The following is a 22,361-nucleotide window of genomic DNA, read 5'->3' on the forward strand; positions in this document are numbered from 1 at the left end:
CAGGAACTAACTTGTTTTATGAATGATTTGTAGCATGTACTTTGTAAATTGTAATCCTTGGCAATTGTGGTATGACAGGAATAACACGCTATAGTGTGTGCAGTTATAAGAAAATAATCCTAGTTTTATTATGTTTTAGATGCGGCCTCTTTTCCGATTTTGATGCCTGGAACAATATTCAAATTAGAAATACATAAACCATCTTTAACCCTCAGTAACCCAAAGCTGAGAGATTAACAGTCCTGTAACTGGTTTTCCTCAGTGCTGGTTCCATCAAGTGGAAGGTGTTACTGCTGGGTCATAGTCTCCAGCTGAATCCTCAGTGTCAAACCCCACAAATTAGCTTGATCTTGTTCGGGTTCAGTCTAATGCATAATGAAGCCTTATACAGTATAGAGCACCGGCATGGAATTAGAGGACCTACATTTCGAGGAGAAAAAAAATTAAATAAAACAAAAGGCCTGAGCAGATATTGAAGTGTAAAAAAACCTGTAAAGAATATTTCCAGTAAGAAAAGTGAAATCAGTAGAAACAAAACATTTCTCGAGTAGGTTTGAAAACTGCACTTGCAAAAGATCCACATTTGGAGGATTCTATAGTGGTGTGTTTTATATACATTTATATATATATATATATATATATATATATATATATATATATATATATATATATATATATATATATATATATATATATATATATATATATATATATATGGCTGTCAGGATCATCTTCCCCTGAGAGACTGGGTTACACACAACAACACGATTCACTTAGAAATAGAAATTTTGTGCACCAGGGCCGTAGAAAGAAAGTGACACATGTTCTCATTCTGCTTCTCCATCATGTTCACACATTTGCGAGAAGAAGAAAGAATTCCGCTGCGTGACCTGATGCTATAAGCGTGCACAATAGTGGTGGAAACGAAAACACAGCAGTTAGAGCAACCAAAGTTACCCAACCAATCAAGTCAAATTTAGAGCAACGTTGTAAAGCTCGCAGGACGGCTTTGTGCTTTCACATATAACAAGAACGTCTCGTGTTTTTTCGAATGTGTGAACACGACAACTCACAGACCACACTGTACTGTATGGTTGTGCTTCAACAAAAAAACAAACAAAAAAATCAGACAATGACCTTTAAAGAACCTGAATAAAACTGTAGAATTCATATTAAAAGTACAGTCCTTGAGTTTTGTAACCTTCCCAAGTGACACGGTAAAGCTAGAACAGGAATCGCTCCTAAGACAGTCTGAGACACTTGCAGTACAGAGAGTGAAGGAAGAGTTTCACATGGCTCTGATCACAGTCTCGGATTCAGGCTGAAGATCAACATGAGGGGAGCAGCAGCAGGAAAAAAATAAAAAATAAAAATAGGCCAAAAAAATTCAATACTTGTCCATGAGTGTGAGTCTGGTGTTTGTCTGGCTGTGCAAAAGCTTCCCCAGCTTTACTGGCTCAGACATTCAGAAAGAAAGGGAGAAAAAAAACAAAACTAGAGAGGCAGATTGAGACTGGAAATACATTTCATTTCCAAGTGTAGCTCATCTCTCCTTCCTCTTTCATTACAGCTTCTCTCTCTGCTGTGGAGAGAACAGATAAGCACAGATATCAAAAGCATTACCCATTAATCACATTAATACAACAAGAGAAAGAATGTAGTTTCCTTTATGCACCTTTCATATGACTAATTGTCTGCATGTATACACACACACACACACACACACGCTTTCTAATGTTTGTGGACACCTCACCATAAAATGGGTATGTGCTTTTATTTATTATTATTATTTTTTTTCATTCCACATCCACTCCCTGTTCACTGCTATAATCAGCTCCACTCTTCTGGGAAGGTGTTCCACTAGATTTAGGAACATGCTCATTCAGCCACAAGAGCGTGAGTAAATCAGGTAGTGATGTAAGGGGCCTGGGGGGAATAAGTCTGCATTCCAAATCATTCCAGAGGTGTTCACTAGGGTTGAGGTCAGAGCTCTAAAGCAGGCCACTCTACATCTTCCACTACAACCCATGTAAACCATCTTCATGGAGATTTCGTTTCTCCTAGTTCAAGAGAAAATGTAATGCTACTTCATCCAAAGATGTTTTATACGATTGTAAGCCCCTTCAAATTTGGGAAACAGTTAGGGGAAGAACCACATATGGCTGGAAAGGACAGGTGCCCCAATAATTTTGTGTTTGTGTGTGTGTAAGATTCGATTCAGCTGTCGGTGTGTTGATTATTCTCACTAAACTGAAAGAAAGAAGTTAAAAAGTGTTAAAGGGTATTCTTTTTTTTTAAGCAGTACTACAGGCTACAGGTAATGATCAGTCAAATTGCTTCCATAAACGTACAACTGGAAGACAAGTTCTTGGGCCAATATTATCTGATGGAATGTACCAGATGCCCTTGCAAAATCCTAACATTCTGGTTTTTTTCCTGATCAGAGAGAATGTTAAGTAGCACCAAGGTCTCTATTTTTAAGCTAAAGTCTAAAGTCAGATATACACATATATTTAGTTCTCACAGTTGTCTTTACCTTTCCATAGCCAAAGTCTTCCACATGTATGCAGTTGATTCAGATAACCTCTTCTTCACAAGAGCTCCTCCATCTCCAAAGCAGGATGAGAGATGATACATCTGCAACTCCTCTCCTTAAAAGCTGTCCCAACTCCATTTTGGCGTAGTCACAGTACAGAATACTAAGTACCCAGTTGACTTATTGAGGAGATCTCGGGTTGTATCCCCATTCCAGTGACATGAGGGAAAAAAAAACTACCAGTACGTTTTGAAGTTCACGTTTTCTCTTCACTGACTTGTACTCCTTAACAGAGGCAAGGTCTTCTTAAAGTTATTATTTTTGTCTTCAGTCTTGGAAAATGATTCAAGAAATACATTTCTAATAATCTCTGTCCATTGTGGCCTTAATAATATACCATCAATTCCCTTTAAGGGAAAAAAAAATAGAAAGGTTCCTTAAAATAAAAATTCTAAGCAAACAAAAATAAAAAAAGTCTCTTTCAAAATTTGCTCTTAACGTATAAATAATAATAATAATAATGATCCACAACTCATTAAAAGGAAGATAAATCTTTCATACATAACCTAATCTAATAAAATGAATTGTGCTTCCAATAAATTGGGAAAGGTGAAAAAAACGAAAACAACCAACCAACCAAACAAACAAACAAAACCCTTTTAAAAGAAGCAGCAGAATTTTTGCAGGAGGTGCGCTGTATTAGAAAGGAACGACATGTCTCTGAAACTGTTCTCTATCTTCCCTTCGGAGAGACCTCTCCGCTGTTAGACACGGCCTCTTCCAGCTCATCCTCCTCAAAGCCATGAAATGTAGAAGTGTCGCTCTCAGAGCTGGCACCGAACAGCTCCTCCGCTCCCACGAAAGGCTTTTCCTCTTTTGCTTTACAGTGTCCACCTGACAAAAAAAAATCAGAAATGTTGCATTCAACTACTTACAGTGGCAAGCCAAAGTTTGGGCACCCCTGGTCGAAATGTCTGTGATTGTGAACAGTTAAGCAAGTGGAAGATGAAATGATCTCCAAAAGGCATAAAGTTAAACACTATTGCAAAATTTGAAGCAATATAAGTGTATTGTTTTTGTTTTCTAAAATTTTAGAACCCCAGGAGACTTGAGCTTTTATATAACTTTGACCACGGTATCAGACCTTAAATAGCCTTGTTTAGGGTCAAGGCTTGTTCACAGGAATCGTTAGGAAAAGGCCAGATATTTTAAAAGGCAAATTTTAAAGCTTTATAAATACCCAGACTCCTCTTACCTTGTCCTAACAATCAGCAGCCATGGGTTCCACTAAGCAGTTGCCTAGCACTCTGAAAACTGAAAATGATTGATTCCCACAAAGCGGGAGGCGGCTATAAGAAGATAGCAAAGTATTTTCATGTACCGATTTCCTCAGTTCGGAATGTAATTAAGAAACAGCAGTTAACAGGAACAGTGGAGGTCAAAATAAGGTCTGGAAGACCAAGAAAAATATCAGAGAGAACTGCTCGTAGGATTGTTAGGAGAGCAAGTCAGAACCATCATTTGACTGCAAAAGACCTCCAGGAAGATTTGGCAGACTCTGGTGGTACACTGTTCAACTGTTCAGCAACACCAATTATGGCCTTCGTGGAAGAGTCATCGGAAGAAAACCTCTTCTGCGTCCTCACCACAAAAATTTAGCGTCTGAAATTTGCAAAAGAACACACACAAGCCTGATGCAGTTTGGAGAAATTGGCTGCAATGAGCAAAGGTATGTTTGGAGAACAAAGGGCACAGGACGTTATGAAAAGAACACCAGTCCAACTGTTAAGCATTGGGGGTGCTTTGGGGTTGTATTGCAGCCAATGGGACGGGGAACATTTCACGGGAAGAATGGATTTAATTAAATTCCAACAAATTCTTGAAACAAACACCATCTGTAAAAAAGCTGAAGTTGAAAAGAGGATGGCTTCTACAAATGGATAATGACCCGAAACACACCTCAAAATCCACAATGGACTACTTAATTCAATTTAATTCATTTTTATTCATTTTTATTTGTATAGGGCTTTTAACAATGAAAATCGTCTCAAGGAAGCTTTACACAAATAATGTGTTGATTAAAAGTGAATATGTTCTTTATAAGTAAGTTTGTCCCTGATGAGCGAGCCGGTGGAGAATGTGGCAAGGAAAAACTCCTCGAGATAGAATAAGGAAGAAACCCTGAGAGGAACCAGACTCAAGAGGAAACCAATCCTCATCTGGGTTGCACCGAATGTCCATTTATTACAGCTAAACGATTTTGTGGGGTGCAGTGATGGTGATCACTGACTGTAGATACAAACTGTAGTCCTGAGTCAGTGTAGCAGACTGTTGCCATTAACTACAGTCCAAATCCTCAGAGTTCCTGTTTTTACTCCATAATTTCATGGATCCCCAGGGGGTTGATGAGAAACCATCTCCAGCTGCACAGAGTCGCCTCCAATCGATTAGAACACTATCCAGAGGCAGGCCAGGACGAAGTGTGCAGATCAGAGGAGGAGAGAGGGGCAGGAAGAGTGGTCACTGGAACCTCAGGAGACTACCTCAGAGGTGCAAGCTGAAAGTTTTGCAATGGCCCTCACAGTCTCCTGACCTAAACATCATTGAAAATCTGTGGACAGACCTCAAAAGAGCAGTGTGTGCAAGACGGCCCAGGAATCTCACAGAACTGGGAGACTGTTGTAAGAAAGAATGAGCGAAAGTGCCTTAATGCCTTTCGGCGGTCATTTCATCTGCCACTTGCTTAACTGTTCACATTAACCGAAAGTTTGACCAGGGGTGCCTAAACTTTCGCATGCCACTGTATACAACTCAGGTTTTCAACACTTTTTCAACAATAATCCTAACTGCACAACAGCGATGACATCTTTACGGGACATTAATACAATGAACCAGCTCGAACACGCTCGTCTGATTAAACCGACTGATGCAATATGGTGACGCGGAAGAATGACAAAATAACCAACACAATCCGATGTTGAACACGGCAGAACAGGATGATTGAATAATTACATGTTCCTAATAGAAAGGACGAATAAACCACATCCTCAGGGATGTATCAAATCTTATACAACAATTGAAACTTCTTTAAATAATAATGCTAAATATCAGAAGACTGAAAGGACTTTTGATTTAGACCAGGGGAACACAAGACACTAAATAAATCATAAGAACTAGGAATCTTTTTCATTTTGTAATCTTTTAATACTTTCTCCAAATTTCAATTGGACAGCACTTTTAACAACGGACAAACAGAGTTTACATTTAACAGTTGTCCTAATGAGTTTATGCCTAACTGTGGAGAAAGAAAATCTCCCTGAGATGGTATGAGAAAGACACATTGAGAAGAACCAAATTCAAACTTGTCCTGACCTTGGTGGCACGGAATGTTCAAGCCAGCATTTCGGCAAGAAACAACAGCTACCAACCAGAGAGAGTAAAGTCAAACACACCAGCCAAGCATAACCTTTTTACCTGCCGCTCATGCTACATCAGAAGGAGGTATAACATACTCAAGAGAAGTGATATTCAGTTCAATTCTATCTGTATGGTGCTTTAAACAAAGAACACTGTCAACTGTGGTTCCACATGAACAGCCTAAAGATCCATGAAGTTACTGAGCAACTCAAGATCTATGAAGATGAATTTGGACTGTAATTAATATCAACAGTCTGCTACAATGGCTTAGGACCTCAGTTTGCATTAACAGTTCTGAAGCACCAGTTAATAAGCAGTTGATGATGATTGGTTACCTTTTAAATCCGTTTACTCTCAAGGTTTGAGACCATATTCGCTACTGGCTCATCATGATTAGGGATAAACTTATAGGCACTAAAAATGATACATTTTAACCTCATTACCTATTTATCTCTGTAACAATGTTTTTGGGCAATGTCTATTGTTAAAAGCGCTATACAAAGAAAACTGAAATAAAAAATTTATTAAATTTTTTCACACGCTTTGAACCCCGCAGCTTAAACAACGAAGCGGCTAATTTATGGATTTTTCCTGGGTTTTTCTCGGTTTCACAAGCTTCAAGACAAAAAACTGAGCCCCATAACATTTAGACCAATGAAATTGCTGAACGGGTTCAGGTGAACCAATGAAACTCTTTATATTAAATTAGATGCGCTCCCACTGAATCAGGCCGCACCACATCATAAATATGGATGAGGTTCCTCTGACGTTTGACCTGCCGCTCACTCGGACTGTCTACAGAAAATGCGACAGATTCGTCACGCTGAAAACAACCAGGCATAAAAAAATAAAATAAAAAAAAAACGCACTTCACCTGTGTTCTGAGCTGCACGGCATCGGGAGAAAAGCTTCACCGATGGTGATTTTTAAACGCACGACGATGCCAAAAGATAAACTCCCGAGATAAATTGTTGTGAAAGGAAGGAGGAAGACAGTGAACAATTACTTTCTTGGTAGGCTGCTGTTTAGATACAAGCCGTGTAACAGACACTGTCTTTCATTAAAGCCTGTGTAAAGTTCATCAGGTTCAGTGTAGACACCTGCGGCTTATAGACATGTGCGGCTTATTTATGTTCAAAATAAAAATCTTTGTCAAATTCAGTGGGTGCGGCTTATATTTGGGTGCGCTTAATAGTCCGGAAATTACAGTAATTAGTCCCAATTAATCCCTATTCATTAATTCCATAATGATCAGTGGCATATCAGTGGCAACAGTGGTATGGATAAACTACCTGAGATGATATCAAGAACAAACCCTAAGAGGAACCAAACTCATAGTATGACACCAAAGACACCGAATATTTCTTTATTCGAAATCCATCATTGCCGGTTTATTGACGGCGATCAGAGTGTAAACCTTTTCATTATGATTGTAATCCTACGGCAAACTGTTTATTATTCATTTCAGGCAAAATCCATCTTCACGATTCTTGAGTTGAACCCTCGAGTATGTTTCCACGTGAACATTACAGTGCAACGCATTACTGTAAGTAATATCATGTATATTTATGCTGTTCGTGTGAAACCGTCCTCAGCAGTAGCAAGAACATAGAAATAAACACTGTGGACACACAACCTAGACGTTTGAGATTTCAGACACAGCTGCCAGTGGTGTGTTTACCTTTAGCTGTTGCTCTATTTCCAACTGATAAATGAAAGTGGTTTATGAGCAACCTACAGGCGGCTCTACAACATTTAATGACGATACAATTATCCAGCCTGAGACACGCCAAGTTGTCTCCACCCCTAGAATTTTAGTTCTGCAGCAAAGAGTCCTCGGTTGTGGTCACAAGGAGTCAAGATTGCACAGGTAGGAATCGGGTGTGGCTCCTGTTTGGTTGGAATGAAAACCTGCAGCCAAACCAGCTTTTTGTGGATAAGACCAGAGATTGCTGGTTTAAAATTATCTCAATACTCAATCATAAATATTATTATTTTTGGCTTGTTTATCAAGGTGTTGGCGATAAGTTTCTTCTCATCTGATTAAAAAAATACATATATAAACAAAGGAAATGAGTAGCTTTTTTTCTTTGATGTTTATTTAACTGTAAAATTCCACCTTTTCCTACAATGCAGTATGAACAGATATGACCAGGTTTTGGGCAGCCTTTTTAAATTTTTTTATCAATCAATTACGCAAATCAAGAGCACAAAAATACACAGTTAATGCAGGAATTTAGGAGGTTTGGGACTGAAACAGAAGTAATTAAACTGTTACATACTTAAGCGGGAACACTTGGAGCATTTGCCATCTTTTAATTTGAAGTCCGAATGCACTTGACAGACTTTGCAGAAATTGTTCAGTGTATGAGCTTCATCTGGATTCTTCTGGTCTGAGAGTAGGAGCCAGAATATATAGTAAAAAAAAAACAGGCATTGACCATATAATACCATTACAATTAACAATTCGTTTATCAGTTGTTCTTTGAGACACACTTCCTTTCACATAAAGGGATTTATTCATTTCGGAAGCAAAGTAGATTTCTTACGCTTGCGACTGTAAGGACGATGGTTCATGGCTGGAGACTGTGAAGGCTCTTGGTCTCTGGCTTGAGGTCCCTCCTTATCGGCAATGTGGCTATGGCCGTAGTGATAGCTTAAGCCAGTGCGATTCCTGTAGCGTTTCCCACAGACTGAAAAAATAAGGAGAACTGGTGAACTAGGAGGCACGATCACGGCATGCAAAAACCTGTGGATGACTTTTAGAAAGCTGAGACATTGATTCTCCTGTATGTGAACCAAGTCATGTTCTAACATACAAGCTGTTTGCAAAATATGCAAAAGGAAATATGACTATAATCGTTATTAATAGTAACAAAGAAAACAGAAAAGCAAAGTGTTCACTTCCTAATCCTGTCCAAAGCAGACAAAAATCCATATACCTGAAGCTGCAGTTTTTGAGTTATGCTTTTGTTTGTATCTGTCTGAAACAGAGAAGACACAAAGCAAAAAGAGACAAAAAAGAATAAACACACATGAGCAAGGGTTACTCAGAAAGGAGGCACAGTAAAGCCTGAGAACCTTATCTGCTTTCCGGCATATTCCACAGGTTAACTACACGCTTGAGCAAAACCAAGCAAGTCCAACTTGAAAAGGGCACTGCAGGGCTCCACTAGGCTTTTTTCAATCACAGAATGTGTCTTAACAAACACTGAATCAGTACAAGCTACTTACTTTCACAGATATATGGCTTATCATGGTCATCGTGGTCCGTCCTCCGGCGTCCTGAGCCTCGGCCCTGCAAGAAGACATGACAAATAATCTTATCTTGGTGCTCGGAAAAACTTGATTGTGCGGCGCATTTAAACTTATTAATACTCAAGCTAGCAAATTATATTTATGATTCTGTCTTGGTTTAATTGTGTACAAATGCATCATTTGGCACAACTGATCATATTTTTATTTTGGCATTACCAATTTGTAAAAAGTACGATTTCCGAGAGGCAAAAATGTGACCCGCAAGGTTCTGTTTGAGGTTGTCTGATATCACAACTGCAATGCAATTGCCGCAACACAACATAATACTTGTGTTCACATCTACACTGATAATACACAATTTTATTTATCAGTTCTGCCCATTTAAGCAGCTGCAGCACAGTTGATGTTGGGTAACAAGGTCACATGCAATAAGGTTGTTGATCGTTTTTCTGTAAAGCCTGAAGCTATACGCAAGAACCTTATTGTAATTCACTACAAAACTGCTTATTATAATCTAATCAGCATAACCAACATGCACAAACACACACACTTTAAGCCCAAATGTATGTGTACACTGGATCATCACACCCATATGAACCATATGTGCCAGGGCAGTTGTGGTCCAGTGTTTAAAACTCTGGGTTAGTGACCATAAGGTCAGGGGTTCAAGCCCCAGCACTGCCGAGCTGCCACTGCTGGGCCCTTGAGCAATGTACTCAATCCTATCCACTCCTGTATCATGGCTGACCCTGCGCTCTGACCCATTTTCCTTTGGGATTAATACCATACTCTAAATAAATGATCTCAGTTGAAAGTTGCTGTTATAATAAACTCTATTTTTGGGAAGGATTTCCATTAAAGTTGAGGGAATTTCTGCCCATTCAGCCACAAGAGCTTAAAATCAAGCACTTATATCAGCCAAGAAGCACTGGTGTCCAGTTGACACTCCAGTCCATCCCGAAGGTGTTCATTGTTCAGGACTTGGGATAAACCTTGATTTCTTCGACCATATCTTCATGTAGCCATGTGAACTCGAGCATCGGCCTGCTGAAACAAGCTTAAGGGCTCTTCCAGTAAGGTTGTAACAACTGTGTGCTATCAACTTTGTGGCATACGTTTTGGGGAAGAACCACAAATAGACAATGGTCATTTTTTTTTTATAACCAAATTGGCCATATAATGTACTGTATATATGATATATTTGGTGATCTGCAAATTTGATTTGGCACGTTTTACCGTGGATGATCTTCCTAACGCAACCCTCCCCATTTATCCGGGCTTGGGACCGGCACTAAGAGTGCACTGGCTTGTGCAATCCTAATGGCTGGGTTCCAAATATATTTGGTATTCATAAACGTTCTGTACATTTGGATAAAAAAAGTTTATATCCTACTCATGCTCTAATGTGTGTGTAAATGTACACATAAGAAGACTTTAAAATCATACAATTGTCACTGTTACTGCACTTTTATATATACACACAACTAAAAACAATAGAAAATCAGTTCAAATAGAAAATCTATATAAATATTTTACTGTCACAATTCAAATATCTATTTGATTATCTTTAAAGTATTTAGCAGATTCGCATTTCAGCCGATTTTTAGTCATAGGACTGTGAAGAATAAAATGCATTCTTCTATTATATAAACAAAGATAATTCCAGCTATAAATATTCCCATACATGTCCAAATCAACCACAATGCATTTTCCCATTCAGCTAGACTGAGACTGCACATTTAAACTGTGCAATGTAAAGAAAAAAAAAAAGAGAAAAAAAGGAAATTAATAATAAACAAAACAGGTCAATAGTGAGGGCATCAGTGTACAGCATACAGCAGTGTTTAAGCCATATGACTTCATGAATAAATCACTCACTCTGCCTTTTCCCCGGTGTTTCCTTTTTGGTATGTCCACATCAAAGTCTTCATCGTCATGGTAACCATCTTCATTGGCGTCAGCCTCCAAAACTCTCTGCAAACCGAAAATGAAGGGAGGAAAAACAGTCAGAATAGGTAGAGGAAAAAAAAATGCAGGATAGGGAGTAAAAAATATGGGCTATATAGTGTAAACTAATATTTTGTTATTATATATAGTTTAAATTTATATGGAAATGATTTGCTACAAATCAACAATGTCACCATGGACCATCTGAGCTATTATATATTTTTTTTGTTCTCTTATTTTTCCCCTGATGGTACCAGATGTTATTCATCTGCTAACAATTTAAGTGTCTTTTTGAATACGCTGGAGATGGTTGAGGTCAGCAGTGGTGTTTATATATAAAAAAATAAAATAAAAAAAAAGCCAAGAAAACAAAAAGTTAGTGGTTGAGTGATTTTCACCGTTTACATTTAAACAGTCAGGTGATTAAATCAGCGGGGAGGGGTTTATAGAAAGAGTCTACTAAAATGCTTCTTCCTCAGCACAGCATAAAGAAGTAAAAATCCAGGATCATTCTTCTCTACAGAGATTGTTAGGTGCTATGCTGAAAAGCAGCCGCTCACTTGAATCTCCAGCAGGTCCTCTTCTCTTGTGCCGTTCCTCTTGTCCAAGCCGTCGCCTCTCAGCAAAGCCTCCAGCGTGGTGCTTGGGGTAGGCAAAGTATCTTTAGCTGTCAGGCCATTATCTGTAAAAATGCATACACACATACAAAGTGCAATAGTCTGTCAGCAAAAAGCTGTTTGTAAAATGTGATATCATCGCCTTGCTCTCTATAACGGAGCCCACAGTAGCGTGCAAAACTGCTGCCGATTATTTCGAAGCAATATCTGTCCCTCAAGCCACCACAAATAGCACTGAACTTTTTTTCTTAATACCAAAAGGAAACTTTTCCCTTTTTTTTTTTCTTCTGGTTTTCATTAACTGATGCACAATTCTGCTGCAATTTTTACCAGATGCTGAACAACAACAGACACTCGCTCATCCTTTTCCACACATGTACTGCCAGCCACAGGGTCAAATTCGCAACCAGGCGGAGAACATTAGCGTGATCCACTCGTTTACATAGCGGTCATTTGGGAATCATTTACAAAATTAGTCATTAGTCACACAGTTAGTGACATTTTTCAAGCATCCAGCTGGTGGATCTTTTTCCATAAAAAACAAAAAAAAGAGAGAGAGAGAGAGAGAGAGAGAGAGAGAGAGAGAGAGAGAGAGAGAGAGAGAGAGAGAGAGACAAAGCTTGATTTGAAACACTGTTTAATAAATCAGTGCACTTCATATGGGATAACTTATGTCAGGATGCCCTATATACCTATATTTAGACCGTAGAGGTGAAGACTTGAATCCATCGAAGTGTGTAACCTCCTCTTCTTTCTCCAGCAGCGGGCAGGGTATGTATACATCTGGCCAGCTGCCAAACCTGAACACACAACCATGCAAAAACACATAGGCAGGCAATAATTAAATAATTCCAGCCTACTGATTTTGAATTGCAGGTCAGTAACCCATTTCGAGACCAGGCTGCTTTCCAATAAACCAGGCAAAGGCAAAAGAGTTAACAAACAGTAAGCAAAAGAAAGAAAAATAAATTGCGAACCCTTCGGAATTGTTGGGTTAATAACTCGTAAAATGCTGGTCGTCTTCCAAGTCTTAAAAATATTTATAACCCCTCCTCCGAAACATTCAAAGTCTAAAAATCTAAGCAATAATCTCCAACAAAAAGGTTACAGATCTGCTGAATAGACGTGCACAACGATGAGGAAAAAGTCGTTAAGCTGTTTCATCATGTTTTACCCCATCAATATCTGATCCCTTCCTTGGACATTCCAAACCCTGGTCGAACTGTAACGCCTATCTGTCGATTTACTCATTGATTTACTATCGGTTGATTTGTGAACTAATTTGGTGCATCTTCAAACTTCTAATTAGCTTCAGCTGATGTACTGCTTCTCTTTGACTTTATCCTGGAATTCTGCTGTCTTATTTGAATGCTGACCTTTTGACCTCTGAAACTTCTTGTTCCCACATAAGGCAGCACTGTGGTGCATGTTGTTACAGTCTGAGAGATGTGCATGTGTTTCCCTGCGGATTTCCTACTGTTTTCTCCTTTCTGTATGTAGATTTTTCTATTCTACATTGCCTGTGGCTGTGAATGTGTGTGTGTGTGTGTGCGTACGCACTGCACTGCTATTAGCTTCCATCCAATCTACTAAAGTGTCCCATTTTACCCCAGTGTTCCCAGTAAATGCTCTACTTCTAGCCCTGACCAAGAAAAAGCGGTTTATCAAGAAAGACTGTTTAATCAATGACTGCAAGCTACTTAAATCCTGACTCAGCACAGCAGCCGCACATCACGATGCTCCCTCCACCATGCTTCACACTCAGCACAGCCTCAATGTGTGTCAATTACTTGCAAATACAATCATTTTAATTACGAAAAGGGGAAATGTTGTAGGCACAAATGAACACTGGACAGCAATTATGCCGATTAGAAATAAATGCAACTAGATGTTTCTAGATTACGAAAGAAAACTTCAATGTGTATTAACCAGTGTTCAACTAAACAGTGTGTATTCAGTATGTATGTATGGCTCGTAGTCTGTATACTTCGTAATGCTTCTTTTTAAACTAATCAGCCTTCATTAAGCTTTTTTTTTTTTTTTTATTTGTCTGAAAATCCTATTGCATATGTTGCTTTTTTTTGCATATGTTGCTTTATAATATATTGATGCTCAACTGCCATTTTTGAGAAGAGTAAGAGTCAGTGACTGGAAGATTTTCACTTTGAATGCTCCTGTAGATAAGATCTTATACCAGTACATCTACATGAGCTCGTTTAATAAGATGGTGAACTGTTCAAAAGGTTTTACTGTTGCTCAATAAACTGACTCTTCGTTCAGTGAAGCAAAAATCTGCGAAAATCATAGACATTGAAACAGCGCTAATGATTGTAAACTTTGTCGAAGACATACGCATAGAAAACATTCGAAGTGAAAAGTTTGGACTATGTCCTGAAAACACAAACTGACCATGACAATGACCAGATGTTGTTCCTCATCGTGTTAAATCTCACCTGGTCCACGGTGATGGCGCTCCATCCAGATGTAGCAGTTGTTCTGGGCGACGCCGGTTTGCGAGTCGAGGAAGGGCAGGCGGACGCTGCGCTCGGCACACAGGCGGGCGTTGTAACTGCGACAGTGCTCGATGGCTTCTCGGTAAAACTGGTCGCCCAGCCTAAAGGAATACAAAAAACAAAGTGCACAAAGCCGACGCTGAATTACATCTCTGTGGTCAAATGTAGCCTACAGGTTATCCAGTCATCAGAATAAGGTTTTATTAAACGACTCAATATGATCCAAAGACAGAAGCCACCCGTTATGCTCATTTATTTGAATCCAAACCAGTTTTACAGCAGTACCAATTGGCTTTTAAGCCAGTGAAATTAGACTCTTCAGGAGTTTGCAATGCAAAACGTAGCACACACAGAATGTATGAAAAGACAAGTACAAGTCCATTGGTGAAAGGCGCAATAAGACGATTAATAAAACCGGGGAGAATGAAAAAAAAAATTCTGTGGAATGAGATAATAAAGGCCGTCATGTTTAACATTTTGCTTTCTCTCTGCTTAGTGAGCTAATGGTTTCAATGGTAAAAGTCATTACTGCAAATGAATGGAAACCTCTTGAATAATGACCTCTTTAAAAGAGTATAATAGGAGTCAGTGTGTTCTTGGTGATGTTGAACACTTTTCATTAAAACTCCGTCCCTGCGAAAGGGAAAGGGGAAGAGAATCACAATGTATATAATTACAAAAGACTGAAGCACTATGACCTCTAACAGCAATTACTGTTATCGTTGGTGTATTAATCTGAATACTACAGCGGACACAAATACTAGGATGGAAATCCATTAACATGTAACATCCCTCAGTCACATCTAGGGGCAATTTAGACCTGCCAATACACCTACTGCCACGTTTTTGGGAGGTGTCAGGAGACTGCAGAGGAAACCCATATGGACATGGGGAGAACATGGAAAACTGCAGACGCAAGCTCAGGACAAATCAGTGATAATGGAGCTGTAAGGTTGCTGCCCGGTTTATATAAACATGTATGATATTGACTTACGCCACTGATCTATTATGTCAGAATTAGAGAAAACTTCTTATTCAAGCCATAACAGTTCTGAGCGTCATATCCGTCAGACGTTTATATATTCCCTGCCTCTTTAAATTGAAGCACAAGGTCAAGCTAAATGCCCTGCTTTTACTTTTAATGGACAGATGCAGAGTTGAAGTTGATGCTGCAGGTAACCCAAGACTATATAGTGGTTGTTTTGAGTTGAAAGAGTCACATGACTCCAGCACATGACAACAAATGTCATCAGTTTTGAACGTCCCAGTTTACTCGGTTTACACACATGACCCCACTTTAGAATTTTTTTGAAAAAGGAGCGTTTTACATTTATGCTGGTTAACGTGGACGCAGCCTAAGCAGATGTCAGTATCAGATCAGTATGGAAAATGTAATCACATCCTACTGATCTTTATCTACAAAAAAGTCAGAATAGTGCAAAAAAATTCTAACATTTAAATAAGAAAAATCAAACGCTACTGAATAATACTTCAAAAAACTGTTTATAAGAAAATGGTTCATTGTAAAAAAAATTCTTGCATGAAGATCACAATGAATTTTTCTGTGACCATTTGACTGCATTTTGGCCAACTGAGTTTAACTGAGTTCAAGCCTGTCTTCTTCTTTCGGGTTCTCCCATTAGGGGGCGCCACAGCGGATCATCCGGGTTCCATACCCATCTGTCCTCTACATCTGGCTCTTTTAACCCAACTACCTGCATGTTTTCCCTCACCACATCCATAAACCTTCTAATTGGCCTTCCTCTTTTCCTCGTTCCTGGTGGCTCCATCCTCAGCATTCTCCCACCGATATACCCCATGTCCCTCCTCTGCACATGTCCAAACATCTCAATCTCGCTTCCCTCACCTTGCCTTCAAAACGTCCTACATGCACTGTTCCTCTAATAAACTCGTTTCTAATCCTGTCCATCGTCGTCACTCCCAACGAAAACCTCAACATCTTCAGCTCTGCTACCTCCAGCTTCACCTCCTGTCTTTTACTCAATGCCCCTGTCTCTAAACCATACAACAGTTTTTGTAAGAGAGCATCTCATCTACTGTAAGGTTACAAGAGCAGAACGAAGTGTCACAAGAAGCATGTGTTAATCCTCACCCTACCTGGCATGTTTCTAGGTGTGAACTGGTAACGATCAAACGAGATGAGAAGAAAAGGGCTGCAATTTGACAGAAAGAATATAATATAGATGACCCTTTTGACTCCACAAGGTTTCTCCCTCATTTTGACTCTGGAAGGTTTTCTTCACCTTTAGTGCTTAAAAATAAAACATTGTCAGCTATATAAAAAATGAAAACGATGAAAATAATTCGAATCTGTGACTAATATACTTACAATCGATCACTAAGTGTCAGGCGTGAATGGAGGCGGAAGCCAAAGTGAAAGCAAACCGTGTTTTATTCAAAACCAAAAAGCAGTGCCAACACAAATACCTGCGTGAGCAGGGATAATCCAGAAACAGAGTCCAAGTCCGAGTCAAAAGGCACGTAGCGGAGCTGAGCATACGCGAAGACACCAGCACACACGCGGACGGGCATGAACACGCACGCACGAACATACAATAACGGACACCAGTTCATGTGAGTGTGAGGCTTTTATAGGTGGTGTGATGGGTGCATAAAACTAGTCCCAGGTGATCGAGATGAGCCCGATTGCAATGAGCCTCGAGGTGCATCGGGGAATTCCGGGGTATGACAGCCTCCGAAGGGGGCGTGGCAGGGTGATTCCTGACACCAAGATATTTTTACTAATAGATCTGGGTGAAAAAGGGGGAGCTGTGAGCCCCCTTATGATCACTTAAAGAAAAGAGGAGGCCTGGTCAGACTTGATCTGTACATATTACATTGTTATAGCGTGAAATACGGGAAGATTTTTACAGGTCAGCTGCAGCTGCAATAACTAGCGTTAGCACTTTCATTCCCCTTTTCTCCAGCATGTACCTCCACCTCTCCAGGCTCTTCTCAACCTGCTCACTACTCTCACCACAAATCACAATATCATCCGCAAACATCATCGTCCATGGAGACTCTTGTCTGACCTCGTCCTTCAACCTGTCCATCAACCTGTCCATCACCATGGCAAACAGAAAAGGGCTCAGAGTCGAACCTTGATGCAGTCCTACCTCCACCTTGAACCAGTCTGTCATTCCTACTGCACATTTCACTGCTATCACACTGTCCTCATACATGTCCTGCACCACCCTCACTTCTCTAAACTTCTCCATTAACATTCCTAAAGCAAATAATGCGTCTGTGGTGATCTTCCTCGGCATGAAACCATACTGTTGCTCACAGATGGTCACCTCGTCTCTCAGCCAGGCTTTCACTACTCTTTTCCATAACTTCATGGTGTGACTAATCAACTTTATTCCCCTGTAGTTACTGCAGGTCTGCACCTTTCCCCACTGGGGACTGGGACCAGCACAGTCCTTCTCCATTCCCCCTAAACATTTTTACCAATGAGTGAAATCTTAAATCACCAAAATTTGCCATGATGCACACATCCGGCAATTAAAACCGTCCGTGTGGAAACAGTAAAAGTTCCGTTTGGTGACCTGATGATTTACTTCATTTAAAACACCAGAATTACTTTAAAATGTTTACAAGCTCCATCTTGAGTTTGGTTTCACTAATAATAAACATACATTTGCCTAAAGCATCTATATTTGTCCATTACAATGTTGATCAGAGTATTAAAAAATATAAATTTAAGGTACATTTAGAACAGATAAATGTGCGATTAATCAAGAGTTAACTCATGACAATCATGCAATAATCAATTTAAATATTTAATTGCGATTAGACGGCCCTAATACATACATACGTACATAAACACATACATACACGAGTGTTCATGGTACAAGAAAAAGTGTCTTATAACCTGGTGCTTTGAAGGCTGCAGTTCTAAACCAAGACGGCAACAAAACAAAAAGTTCAGCGGTTCTTTAAAGGACATTAGGGTAATAAAGCGTACCAGGAAAACAGGAATCAATTCAAATCTCTTCCATCAGCATGGTGGACAAGGAACATGGAGCTATCTGACTTTTCTCAGTCCCCACGGAACACTTTTGGTGCTCATACCCACATAACACTCTCCTGGTCTTATTGGGTTTTAGCTGTTACAGTCCAACCAAAACAAAGACTATATGTATTAAAAGGTTCCTTTATGTTGTTTTGCACTTAGCAATGTGATTTCCTAACCCATATTTACAGCATCACTTGCACCGATTTTACGTTAGCTTCTGTGTCAGATTTGAGTTTAGGTTGCCTGTTCGTAAGTTTTCACGAGAAATTTTGACTGTTGTTCGGTTTATAGGAAGGTGATTCCCACCCCTTTCGAAACGATTTTTGGGTGTTTAAATTGAAGCATTTTCATTTGGGGTGGACTTTTAAACCGATTTCAATGCTCCATGTAAACAGGATTGTGCCAACATTAGCCAGTTTTCCACCAGTAGTGTTTGGATTGTAAAAAAAAAAACCTCCAATGCAGCATTCAAACCTTTCAAATCAATAAATGTAAACATTTCGCCTTGGAATTGTGGTGAATGGAAGTTTTGGCTCTGACCTGCCAACTAATGGATGTTCAAACCAATTCAGGTTTATTTGTATAGCGCTTTTAACAACGGGTGTCTACATTTAGTTTTTTTTATCTAATCCGATTCATCCCATTAAATGCATCAATAATGAACATGCAAAGGCAAATGCATCGCTTTTAAATCTCCTGGATGTACATAAGATTTGCAGGCCAGTGTGTAAAAACCAGGCTACTTTGAGTCAAGGAGCATCACATGACACTTGTCTGAAATATTTTAATAACGCACATCACTTCCCTCCTGACTATTAAGGGCGAGGAAAAGAAGGAAGGAGCTTCACACTTCCAGTTCACATTTTCCTGTTTGGTGTCTATTCGAATATCACATTTATCCAATGTTATATGGACAAATGTTTGTAGACATCTAGCCGTAACATTTGGACGTGCTTTCTAAACATCCCAGTCCACATTTAGTTTGCTGTTATAGCAACCTCCACTCTTCTGGGAAGATGTTCTACTAGATATTGGAATGTGCTTGTGGAGATTTGTGGAGATTCAGCCACAATGGTGTCAATAATTCAAATGGGAGCTTTTTAATTCATCCCAAAGGTGTTCAGGATCGTTGAGGTCAGAGCTCTATAGAAGGCCTCTCGAGATCTTCCACTTCATCTCTTCATGGAGCTTGCTATGTGCACAGGAACATTGTAATGCTAGTTTAAGTGAAGAGAAATTAAAAACCATAATCGTGTGCCTCCAACTTTGTGGTTACAGTTCGGCAAAAGAACCCCAAATTGCTGGAAAAGACACCGGAGGAGTTTATTACACTCAGCTTACCAACATAGCTCACTAAAATGTCCCATGATGCTCCGACTGCGTAATATAAAAGAAGTTACTCATTCATGTATTAGTAGTGACAGATACAAAAAAAACCATATACTAAAATGTATTTTCTCTAAAAGAAATCTTTTTTCGCAAAGTGTTCGGTAACCGTTTCTCACAATGGGCTCTCGCTGCCTGAAAAAAGTTGAATGGTGATTAGAACGGGGGCGGTTACCAGGGACTTCACGTGCCGAAGCCACGCAGAGATCTGCCGTGATAGACGGGTTACACGAGCGGCAGTAGCAGCGTGAACGAACGCAGTGGCTGATTGGGACGTTTGCTGGGAGTGTGTTTGTGTCAACCATTTACAGTGTCACATGTCAGAGTCCACGCTCTCCAAGCTGGAATTACATAAAACTTCGTTTGCATGCTGAAGATGTGTGCTTCCCCACCTCTACACACACACACACACACACACACACACACACACACACACACACACACACACACACACCTTCAGTCTGCTCTTTTCCAACCACAAGACCACAAAAAAACAAACAACTTCCTTTAAACACTCACTGAACACTGATAGCGATCATTCGCATTTCTTTTAATATAGAAAAAGTGTTTGAATTCCGCCTGCTGATCTGGAGTCGCCTTAATCTGATCAGGAAACTGACACGTTCTACTTCGAAATGCTGGCATCTTTCCCACCAGCGAATCGAGCCCGGGCTGTGAAACGTGTCTCTTGAGACCATGCAGGTGCACTTTAGCGTTTGAACAGGAAGCCACTTTATCTGCAGCATTGCAAGCTCACATTAAAAGTTTCACACACACACACACACAAAAAAAAAAGTCTACAAAATCAGCTGCTAAAAAACTATTCGCCGACATAAATCTGGAACAGAATCTTGCCGAGATGAGGACGGAGCTCGGATGTCATGCAAAAGACCACTGTGCAATGGAGCTGGAACTGCACCCAGTAATTGTGCTATGACTCAGCATGTCAGGGTGTTGAGTGTTGAGGCAAAGTCCCTGGTTTCAATCTGACAGCACTTTGTTGCATCTACTCCTAACAAAGAGAAATGCTTCTAATATATATGTTAGAAAGTGGGCTTTTTTTTTCCCCCTTTCTCTCAAATGTGGATGTACAGTATGCACCGCAAGTGCTGGTGTAAAAGTTTATGTGAAGGATCGGGGGCACGTCTCAGTTGTTGTCTCAAAATGTTGTCAGTTGAGACTGGAAAATTAACCAGAAGGTACACACACACACACACACACACACACACACACACACACACACAGAGAGCTCAGAAAGGTACAGGCCACATACTGGGGCGCTGTCTACCTCGGCCTGGTGTGAAGAGAAAGGACGGTTAAGTTGCACAGGGTTAGAAAGTGATGTTTGTGGTTCCATGAAGCCAAAGCTCTTTACAGAGAAAAAAAAAGAAAAAAAAAAAAGTCTGTGCACGAATCGATGTTTTGCTTGTCTGTTTTTTTTCCATTAGCCTTTTCGCGTTGCTACCGCGACCTGTAAGAGAACTCGCTGCAGGATTGCGCTCACATCCAATCTGCTAATCTGGACACTGCACTGTTCACGAAACAAAAAGAGTGAAGCCTGATATCTTGTGCTAGATTGTTGCTCTTAGGGTGCCTAGCTGAACCGGGCAGGTTTTTCAAACGAGACGGAGTAACTGGAATGCGAATAGCGGTTCTGTAAAACCTACTGCAAAGCACATTACGAGCGTATAAAGCGGTTAGCTTACTAGGAAAAATCGGGAAGAGCTGGCAGCTAACGGAGAACTCATTACGGCTGATTGAATACTGAGAGCATTAAAAGATCTTTATACACTGCTCTGAAATATTTAACCCCCCAAGTGCCCACGTTTACTGTAAAATCTTTCTACAGTGTTTAATCTTTTCAAATAATAACCTGCAGATGTTTTTCCGGTGTTTATCAGCTACGATATAATGAGATAAATCGCTATTAAAGCTTTGTGTTTTACATGCCTTATTTCTGGCTCGCGTGCGGTTTATTCATCGATATCACGGTACACTTGAAACCTCATACACCTTCGATGACGATTCGGTTCGTCGGATCGCTCACTCGGGAAAACCCGTTCCTACGTGAAAACCTTCAGCGCACGCATCGGATGCCGTTTTTATGCAGTAGTGTGTTCTATATTTAGGTCGAGCAGGCCTCTAACCGCACGTCTTTCCTGACTCCCGTGGTTCCTCTATCTTTTATTATGAGAGATGTTTACTCCTGAGGTCACCTGATCTCTGCTCCATGACTTGGGTCCAACTGCATATGCATGTCAGCTGTAATTCACGGAATTACGGCGTTTCATTGACTCGGAGTGGATGCGTCCATTAGAGGCACTCAAATGTAAATCATTTGAGGTCGGATTTGAGCGAAAATTGTGTACAAATTTCAGCACAACACAAATGGAGGAGTTTAAAGTGCCTCCTAAAAAGTGTTGCGAAAGAAATTTCCTTTATTGCTTATTGCTAATGTTGAGCAGTTGCTAATTAATTACGGACAAACAAAAAACAAGGTCTGTTAACAGAAACTTCTGAATTTCCCTATTGACCTTAAAAGGAAAAAAAATAGTGTTTTACTAAAATCTAAATAAATTGTTAGAAAATGACTATGCGTAGGCTAATTTGGACTCTGTAGCTTTAGTTAAATGCATTAGGTAAAATGG

General features: G+C 39.8%; 1 protein-coding gene across 2 annotated transcripts in view; it reads right to left on the reverse strand.

The window, feature by feature from the left end:
• Positions 1–309: 309 nt before the first annotated feature.
• Positions 310–22,361, reverse strand: part of LOC310731115 (zinc finger protein DPF3-like) — a 33,517-nt gene continuing 11,465 nt past the window's right edge. Inside the window, exons 2-11 of one of the 2 annotated variants that reach the window (XM_083550508.1) lie at positions 14,229–14,389; positions 12,468–12,575; positions 11,719–11,840; positions 11,090–11,185; positions 9,188–9,251; positions 8,896–8,937; positions 8,503–8,646; positions 8,236–8,346; positions 2,537–3,430; positions 310–1,582 (exon numbers count right to left, since the gene is read on the reverse strand). In XM_083550508.1, the coding sequence (XP_083406634.1) occupies positions 3,270–3,430; positions 8,236–8,346; positions 8,503–8,646; positions 8,896–8,937; positions 9,188–9,251; positions 11,090–11,185; positions 11,719–11,840; positions 12,468–12,575; positions 14,229–14,389 (1,009 nt within the window). In that variant the 3' untranslated portion in view covers positions 310–1,582; positions 2,537–3,269. The remainder of the gene's footprint in view (positions 1,583–2,536; positions 3,431–8,235; positions 8,347–8,502; positions 8,647–8,895; positions 8,938–9,187; positions 9,252–11,089; positions 11,186–11,718; positions 11,841–12,467; positions 12,576–14,228; positions 14,390–22,361) is intronic. The other variant, XM_083550509.1, reaches the window with a different exon arrangement.

Source organism: Silurus aristotelis (assembly GCF_946808225.1).
Source record: "Silurus aristotelis genome assembly, chromosome: 9".
Lineage (NCBI taxonomy): Eukaryota > Metazoa > Chordata > Actinopteri > Siluriformes > Siluridae > Silurus > Silurus aristotelis.